General features: G+C 43.6%; 1 protein-coding gene across 48 annotated transcripts in view; it reads left to right on the top strand.

Moving 5' to 3' along the window:
- Positions 1-267: 267 nt before the first annotated feature.
- The window catches only part of KCNMA1 (potassium calcium-activated channel subfamily M alpha 1), a 431738-nt gene continuing 422627 nt past the window's right edge, over positions 268-9378 (top strand). For 16 of the 48 annotated variants that reach the window (XM_086901412.1, XM_086901425.1, XM_086901404.1 and 13 more), the window contains exon 1: positions 800-1411. In XM_086901412.1, the coding sequence (XP_086757538.1) occupies positions 1103-1411 (309 nt within the window). In that variant the 5' untranslated portion in view covers positions 800-1102. Of the gene's footprint in view, positions 650-671; positions 1412-9378 lie in introns of those variants that run through there. The other 32 variants (XM_086901428.1, XM_086901407.1, XM_086901415.1 and 29 more) reach the window with 10 other exon arrangements.

The raw sequence follows: 9378 nt of genomic DNA, 5'->3' as shown, positions 1-9378 counted from the left end.
TCGCCGTCCTCCGGAGCGGGCGCTCGGCGCTTCGAGCTCGGGACCGAGCGGCCGCGGGGCGGGGAGCGCTGCCCATGGGGCGCCGGGAGCCCGCCTGAGCCGGCGCCCCCACCCCCGGCGGCAGCGGCAGCGCGGCACCCCCGGCCCGCCCGGCACCCCCGGCCCGCGGGGCCTTGGATGCGCCCCCGGAGCGGCCGCGGCTGCGGGCGCGGGGCCGTCGCGTCCCCCGGCGGCACAGAGGGAGGGGCGGGAGCCGGCGGCGCCGCTGCGCGTGTGGGAGCAACAGCCTGAGCGACAGCCGGGCCCTGGAGGGAGCTCCTGAAGGATGGGCGAGGAGGCGGCGGCAGCGGCAGCGCACGCACAGATGGGCCAGCGGAGGATGAATTAGGAGCCACAGGAGGCTGCTGCCGGCACCGAGGGGGGAAGAAGAGAGGAAGGGGCTGGACTTGGAAGAGGAGGAGGAGGAGGAGGGTGCGCGGGGTGGGGGGGTGACTGAGTATCGCTAATAACAAGTTAAAGACTAATAACAATAATAACAGACCACCTCCGGGAGGACCCGCGGCGGAGGCTGAGTGAGGGATCCCCGCTGAGGCCAGCGGGGTCGCAGCGCTGGGTATCTTGGAGAGACGCTCAGAGGCATCAGTTTGTGGTGGTGGTGGATGATTTTTTTTGGGGTGGGCGGGGTAGGGGCTGTGTATGCGGGAGAAGGAAGGGGTGGGAATCTGAGGAGGAGACTATATTTTTATTATTTTTAATTTTTTTTTTTTTTTTTAAAAATATTATCTTCGCCGTACAAAGAGGACGCTCGGAATTCACCGGCCTGTCGGCTCCCGAGAGGGACCCGGGAATTGTGCGGTCGCTTTTCTTCACCTGCTTTTTTTTTTTTTTTTTTTTTTTTCGGTTGGTTGGTTTGGTTTTTTTTTTTTTTTTTTGTTTGTTTGTTTTGACTGGGGGCTTTTTATTTTTATTACTCTCCTTATCCTTCCCCGCTGAGCAGCAGCGGCGGCGGCAGCAGCAATATGGCTGGTGATGGGCTTTTTGGGGGGCGCTGGCGGCGGGAGGAGCTCTCGGAAGCCCCTGCGCGCCCGGCTCGCTGTTAGCTATGGCAAATGGCAGCGGCGGCGGCTCCTACCCGGGCGGCAGCGGCAGCGGCATTAGAATGAGTAACAATATCAACGCCAACAATCTCAACACAGACTCGTCCTCCTCCCCCGTCAATGTGCCCAAGATGGATGCGCTCATCATCCCGGTGACCATGGAGGTGCCCTGCGATAGCCGCGGACAGCGCATGTGGTGGGCTTTCCTCGCCTCATCCATGGTTACTTTCTTTGGGGGACTGTTTATCATCCTGCTGTGGAGGACCCTCAAGTACCTGTGGACTGTCTGCTGCCACTGCGGGGTCAAAAACAAGGTAACTCCCCCTTCCCTTCCCTTCCCTTCCCTTCCCGTCCTGCTGCCGGTGATGGCTTGGTGGTGGTGGTGAGGAGTAGGAGCCCAGCCTTGTAGAGCAGGACACCTGGGCGAGTGGCGGCCGGGCTGCCGATGGCCGTGCGCCGGCTGCTCTCGGCTTAGGGCTCACACGGGCTCTTGGGAGCTGCAGCCTGGGCACTGGAGCTGGAGGGGAGAGGTGCTGGGTGCAGTCCCGAGGCGCTTCCCCGTTCCCCCTCCTACTCAGGGACTCTTCGTTTTCGTCTGGTGGCGTGAAAGTTTCACCTGGTGTGCGGCTCTCTGTGTCCCTGTCAGAGAGGCACATGGTGGTGTGGTGGGACAGTGCGGATCAGAAGTTTATGTTGCACCCTTGGGACCGCACATGATGGGGTGGGCGCTTGAGTATGCTGATCTAAACTCTCAGTTGCCTCGTGGGATGAGAAACTTCGGCAAAATCGGGAGGCTACATTTCTCACTCAAGTGAATCTTTATAAAGCTAGTTCCACTCCCTGAGAATATTTGACGTTTCTGTTTGTTAAATTAAATGTAGCTATCTAGAAGTATTCTGCACATTTTTAAGTGTTCTCTTCACCTAAGTGCCAAGTCTTTGAGGCAGCCTCTCTGCCCCTTTGATTTTAGCATATTACCAGCTGGAAGAAAGCATAGTACGTGAAGTAAATCCAGTTTCTGCTTTAAAAGATCTATTTTCAAACCAAAGCTAAGAACTTGCTCAAGTTCAGACTTTCATTTCTGATTACGAAAAATGAGATAGAAAGTGTTACAACTCTGTATTGTGAAAGTAGATTTTGACAGACCCCAAAATAGACCAGCACCTGGAGTTTCTCCCCTTCCCTTTTCACAATTTTTGAATTACAAATGGAATAATATCTGCTTCAGTTATTCCTGGCACACAGACACCCACAAAAACACACACACCTTTTAATATATGGTTGCTAGGTTGCTGGTTTGCTTTGACGTACAGTGAGCTGTCTTCCCTTTTCTCCTGTCGCCTCCCCCCTAAACACACAGCACATATACACCAGCTGTATGGAGGGCCCAGCACCTAGGGGAAACCAGGAGCAAAGTTAGGGCATGGAAAGTTATGGTGCTTGTTTGTTGTGTAGTTTGGGTTGCCTAAATGGACCCCTCCACATTCCAGCTGGAAGTTAAACTATTACAGTGAGCTTGGCCTGTCTATGGAAGGAGGGATTGCTAAAGTTAAGGAATGAAAGATTTTAAGTCAGCATTGAGCATCAGGAATCCTGTCAGGCAGCACTGCTTTTCTATAGGCTTTTTTTTTTCATTCAAAACCAAACCTGAACTTTCTTAAAGAGGTGTTAGCCAGGTATGATGACACAGCTCTAACTGAATTTGTGATAATAAGGTACTATTTCCTACAGCACTAAAAAGCAATTTTCAAGGAAGGGTGAGTAGCGAAGACTTAACCTTTGGTTTTGCTGTGTATTTAGCATTTCTGCCTCCACAGAACAAGATGAATCTACAAAGGCTATCAGAGATCTTGACGAAAAAGAAAAATCTGCCTGCTATTACCTCATGCTTCTTCCCTTGAGAGAGTAACAAGTTAGAGACTTACACACAGACTTCTTATGCGTGGTTTCTTGGTGGGTACTGTTGGTCAGATAGTCCATGATTGGGACACTGTCAGTTAAAGCAGATCAGTAATTTCTTAATCAGTATAGAAAAATTTGTGCAAATTGTCTTTAAAACCTCTTGGGCTAAATGTGGCAATTTAGTAACAGGCTTAGTTGAGAGGTTCAAACACTTCCAGTCCGAATAGTTGGATGTATTATGGCTATGGCAGGTTGTAAGATTTCAGTTTATTTCATCTTTGAGACTGAAGTAGTTCCATGAATGTCATTCCCTGGGGCAGAAGGATAAAGGGCTCTGCAGGTAGGGGGAGATAGATGTCTCCTTTTAGATCCTATTTGTTCCACTTGTAAGGATTTTCAAGACTCTGGGAAAGAAGAACTTTCAAGGGCTCATCCTGCATTCCTTATACGATAAAATGGGGAATTGGAGGGAATTCTCTGTATGCAAGGATGTTAGTTATAACTAGTTATGGCAAAACACTTTTCGAGTATTTAGGGCATAAAGGCTAACCGAAGTAACAACTGGGATTATCTGAAACTTTGCTGTTATCAAGCACATACTTCGCTGCTTGGTGAGTTGGAAAAAGCTGCTGAGGCTACTGGTGAGAAATGTGAATGCATATATATTCTATGTTGACTCTATTGGGCCTGCTCCAGAAGGAATTTTAGAAGGAGTAGCTCCTCCTACTGCAGGGTTGAAGAAGTTTTCTGCATGTTAGGAGCTTTCTTTTCCTGTGCTGACTCTTCTGCTGCTCCACAGGTTGCAGGGGAGTTGGGCTATCCAGCATCATCTCACTATCTACATAAAGAGCAGTCCCAGTGAGAGAGCTAAAAGAAATCTTCCTCATGTCTACTTTCTGCGGCCTCTTATTGAATAATTCACATGTATATGTGAATAATTCAGAGTTACTGTGCTAACACTCGTGTCTGTATCTGTAATTGCAAAGAATTGCAAAAAGTTTCATTTTTTTTTTCTCCCTGCTATATTCTAGGCATGACATTGTATTCCATGGATTTGTTGATGATTGTGAACTTTGGGATGTAAAACTTTTTAATGACTACATAGAAGGATTTAAGAATGTGGTTTGTTTGGAGTGTCCCCCTCTTCAACTCATTCAATTTAAAGGTGGAATTTAAAACCACTATATAAACAGTTTAACACTTTGTGGTATGAGATTTCATTAATTTTTTTTCCTTTAGAGATAAGAAAGTCAAGATACTGTAAGTCAAGAATATGAAAACTGCTAAGAGAATCATCAACATTATCCCTTAAAATTCCATATCTAATTAATGTAATTGTATATGAGTAGAACATCACTCTTAACCATGTACTAAAAATGATTGTTGAAATTTTAGGGTTTTCATGCTCCGTGCTTGCTTCACGTACTTTGGAATTTAAAAAAAATACTGCCCAAAAAAATGTAAATCTTTACCTTTGTTGTCAGTGTTTCATGTAGTGTGACAGTCACTACTATCAGAGTCCTTGTATTCCTTTATTTAATATGGTAAATAATTTTAGATGCATTTTTTTTCAAAATTAGCTACAGTCTATCTGCAACCAGCCTTAAAAAATGCTGGTTTTCTTCTCAGTGTTTACATATACACTTTTAGTGGTGCTTAGATACAGCTAAATAACTTGTCTGGTCATTGCTTGTTCTTTCTCCCTTGACCAACTGATTTCTGTTTGTGTATGAAAAGTGGAATGTGAGATTAAACTTCATTGGGTTGGACTCTGGCATTAGTTGTTCTTGTTTATAGTAGCAGCAGAAAAATAAAATAAATATACGTGGTGATGTACACATAGTGGCTAAATGCACATTATACAGTCTATAGTTCTTTGATTATATGGATCTGCCTCTGCGTTTTCTATGCTCCTGGAGGGCATTTTCTGCTGACATTATCTGGTATCATATTTTGGCTTTGAACAAACTCCAAAACCATAAGGAAGGAGCAGTGGAATGAGAGAGCAAAGGTTTGGGGCACAGTCAGTTCCTGGAGCTGGTCAGTGCAGAATCAAATGGAATTTGTTTCATTTTGAAGAATACGATACGAGACCCTTTATTGCTGCTCCTTGGTTCCCCAGTGAAGGGCACCACTTACAAACCTTATGTCACCGGGCTCCAGCAGGTAGAGTACATCCTTGTTGTGATGCTTTCAGTGTTTTGGAAGAGCTTTTCCTCCCTGCAACCCAGGACTCGTATTTGTATAAAATGAAATTATGATTATAGGTAGCAGCAGTTAGCCTGAAATTACAAGCCCTAATAGTCTTTTTTTGACCTTGGTCTACGTGTTTTTGAGATGTAGTAAGTTACACAGTGCTAGATTTGGTCAGTAGAAACCAAGCAACATCCCCATTTGTTTTGAATAGAAAAAAACCTGGTTTTGCTGGAAATACAATATTTGCAGAAGTCATCTTTGAAAAGTTAAGAATTTCAACGCAGAATTCTAAAGCCTGAGAAAATTTGTAAGCAGAAGAATTTAAGTTGTCCATAACACAAGTGGCATTCATTCCAAGCTGGCTCTTTTGTGGGCGAGGTTTGTTGGTTTCTGAGCAATACCTGCATGAACGTCCTCTCCAAATAAAGAAAGAAATTTGAAGCAGGATCTGTTGAGAAAAGTTCGGGTGTGCACTGGAAGACACGTGTGGACACATAAAGCAGGAGATCCCTTCATCCCAGTCTGTACGTGGAATCGTCACCTTGGCTCTCCTGAAGATGTACTGGGCAGCAGCGTCTGATGAACAACTGGGAGGCTCAAGGGATTAGCGGGAACTGTAATGCATTTTGCTGCTCAGTCACATGCACAGCCTGGCTCAGTCATTCCTGTCTCATGGCTGTCAGGTGGTCTGCGTGCAATTATTCCGTGAGAGCCTCACCAGACAGGTTGCCAGTTGAGAGGTGCCCACGGTGGCAGGTCAAGGTCTGAAAGAAAAGGTACTTGCAACCCTTTGCAGGTGGTGTTTCTACAAGCAGAGAAAGGCACTGGCTGTGGAGAGGTGTATGCTGCTGTTTTCCATGATCTGAAAAGAAAGATACTTCTGGCTCTCTGGAGCTTATAAAGGATTTCGCATTTCATGAGCGCATGCTGAAATAGGTTATGCATGCAGAAAAGAGAATGCATAGACAATGATTTAACTTGTAAACCAAACATTCTCAACCAAAAGGTTATTTCGGTACAGTATCATACTTATATTCAAGGCTTTGCAACATATACATTTAAGGAGAACATCTGCATTCAAAAGAATTGAAAATCTCGCATTTGCAAATCTGTAAATGCTGGTTGAAAACCATTAGATTTCACCTTTTTCCAGTTTAGCTCAGTAGAAGAAGTGCCTGTAATAGCAGACAAAAAGCTTTTAAGTAACACTGATCCTCACTCAATGGGGATGTACTCAGATTTGATGCATTGGGATTTCTGAATGTGGAGTGAGGGCAGTTTACAGCCCCAGAGACAGAAACACTGAACATTTAGAGAGCACTAGCCCTAAGTAAAATCTCCACAGGGACGGGTTCTAATGGTTATAATTAAAACCAGTAATGATGGTACTTGTATGTCCTGTATTATTGCAAGAAAGTGGATTGTGAATCTTAGTCATTGAGTGTCCTTCCTGGGACAAATCCTAAAAAGAAGCTGTAATCTCTAGTCAGGCGCAACGCAGAGCAGCAGTCAAGTGTTCCTTCTGAGATTGGCTCTGCTATTCTGTGGAATGCAACTCAGAGTGACAAAAGTTTATATAAATTTCAGGGCTGGCTGGTGATAATTCCTCAGCCGGATCAGGCGGGAGTTCAGTAGCAGCAAGGCATCCTGTAGTGTGAAGCTGGGAGGGCAGCAGTCGCTGGGGAGGTGTAAACATGAAAATAACACTAGGTGGGATTGGGGCACAGGGTGTCCCTTTGGTTTTACTAAACATACCTAGTCACATTGCATGAAAATGTGTATTTTATATGTATGAAAATTACTGAATTATCAGAAGTCTGAGGAGGGCACAGTGAATGCAGCTTGTAGAGGTTTTCTGAGGGAAAGATTGCTGAAACATTATATGTGGGTGTTAATGGTTAAAAAATATTTTTCTCCCCCACATATGGTTTTAGTGGCAAAAGGAAAGGAACTACACTTTAAAAAGCTGTGTTTCTGTAGCTGGTTTATAAGCTGCTACATGGCTGAGGGTTTAGAATCCTAGAACAGCTTGAGTTGGGAGGGAGCTGTAAGGATCATTGGGTCGAGCTCCCTGCTCCTTGCAGGAATACAGTGCAAAACTCCGTTAGATCACAGGACTGCATTGGCTTTTATGCGGAATTACACAGGGCTAAATGCTCCGGTTCCAAATTAGACCTCATGGCTTGTCAGTGTGGGCACTTTGTGCAGGGCACACAGGTCACCTTGGGTGACAGTGGAGGGTGGAAAAGCAGCAGAGTCTGAGTAAATGAGAAGGAATGATACCTATCTTCCACGCCTGTCAGAGACATACTGGTCAGGAAGGGCCCATTTTGAATCCTGGTGGTATTTATAGCCTGAGAATACATTGGGTTTGCATCTTTGAGAGGAACACTTCATTTCCATATATAGTATACATGGTTCTGTTTAAATGAATGTGCTGCCACTGAAATGTGTTGAGTTCCTTTGCTTTGAGATGATACATTGCATGGATTTGTCTGTTTGAGAGTTACAGAAATGAGAGAGTTATCCAAGGTCTGTTGAAATAGAGGGAAGCAGTCCTAATAACTTCAATAGCTTTGGATTCAGGCCTAGATGTTCACAGCATCCTAAATGAATCAGATTTTTTTTTTTTAAAAAATATTCTGATAACATTTTAAGCTTTTAAAAGCTTTTTTCTTTTATTGTAGCAAGTTGTATTTACTTGGTTTGTGGCCGTTATGTCTGAGATTCCAACACGAGGAACATAATATTTAAAAGTCACACATGGTATGTTTTCATTCCGGTCAAGAATTATACCTTCTGCCAGGCTCCCCTTGGAAATCAAAACTTGAGTGCTTGAATGGCTGATAATAACCTATAAAGGCATCTCTCCTTCAAGCTGATGTGCAGTGGTAAATATTGGCTCTTTTTTTAGAACTGCAGTAAGTGCACATTTAATGGGACTGGCAGAGGTCCCTTGCCCCATGGGTCACCTGCAGAACAGACACATGTGCAGCTGCAGCCCCGAGGCCTGCAAACCTTTTTGCATGTCCTGAGCTTCACTACCTAAGTTAAGTATCAGAACTGGTAATGTAGAGTGGAGAAAATACCCCAAATTCATCATCACCAGGATACAAAAATGGGGAGGAGTACTGTAACCTCAGCAACAATTTCAGCATCACACAACAACTGACTAGCTTATCACTCTCATTGTTAAATACAGGTCTACTGTGTTGCTTTTTTATTGCTCTTTGTATAATAAATTTATAATACAGTTTTGCTTCCCCTTTGTCCAAGCAAATGATGACTAAATATTTTGGCATACTTGCTTATATTTCATTAATTTTTTCATGGTATCTTTTACATTTTTATCTAATGGCTTAGCTCTTTGTTTTCTGTTTTTTTTTTTTTTTCTTCTTTTTTAACTGAAAAGGTGACTCACTTTTAATAAGCTATTATTATTAGTAGTAGTGAGATTAACTTTAGTGTTACTGGTGTTGGATTAATTTTCTATTTTAAGTATAGGGAAAACATTGATACAGATATGTCTAAAAGAAACCTGTTTGAAAATGGTGTCTTTTAATATTGCAAAAATAAAGAGAAATGTATTAGAATGATTCTTTGTTTAAGCATCTCGTAAGTTTTCTAGTATAAACTCTGTTCAACTCATTTTAGTTGTGATTATGCAGAGATACTCTGCAGGACAGAAATTACTTGGAATAGGGTACTGGCCTCTGTGACCTATAATGGTCCTAGTTGGTGTAGAGCACTTCAGGTGCTTCAGATATGGTGAATCCTTTGGCTGAAAGTGATTTGACATCACTTTTTGAAAGTGAGTTTGCAGGTCAACAGGCAGAAGGTTTGTAATGTTCTTACATTTTCTAGGTTATCATACTAAAGGTATAGTTTAAAAAAGAAGCTGATGAACTCCACTTGTGTTTTGAAGACTGAAGGAAAAAAATCTTATTCCTTTTAGTCACTAGAGCAGCTTAGGAGAAAATATTGCAGTCTGTCTATATGTGGTACAAAGCTCTTTCCCCATAAGTGATTTTTTTAAATGCTTTGATTATGCACTTTGGATAGACTGGTTTTGTTACATGGGAAGTCTTCCCAGCATTTGGTGTTAGTTTTCTTATACTATATACTTAGAATACACTTACACCTAAAGGCTTCTGATTCCTTCAGGATCAGAAACAGGGGACTA

The sequence above is a fragment of the Cyanistes caeruleus genome, chromosome 8 (genome assembly GCF_971803275.1).
Source record: "Cyanistes caeruleus chromosome 8, bCyaCae1.hap1.1, whole genome shotgun sequence".
In the NCBI taxonomy this organism is placed as follows: Eukaryota; Metazoa; Chordata; class Aves; order Passeriformes; family Paridae; genus Cyanistes; species Cyanistes caeruleus.
Note: the sequence above shows the minus strand (reverse complement) of the source record. Positions and strands in the feature narration are given on the sequence as shown.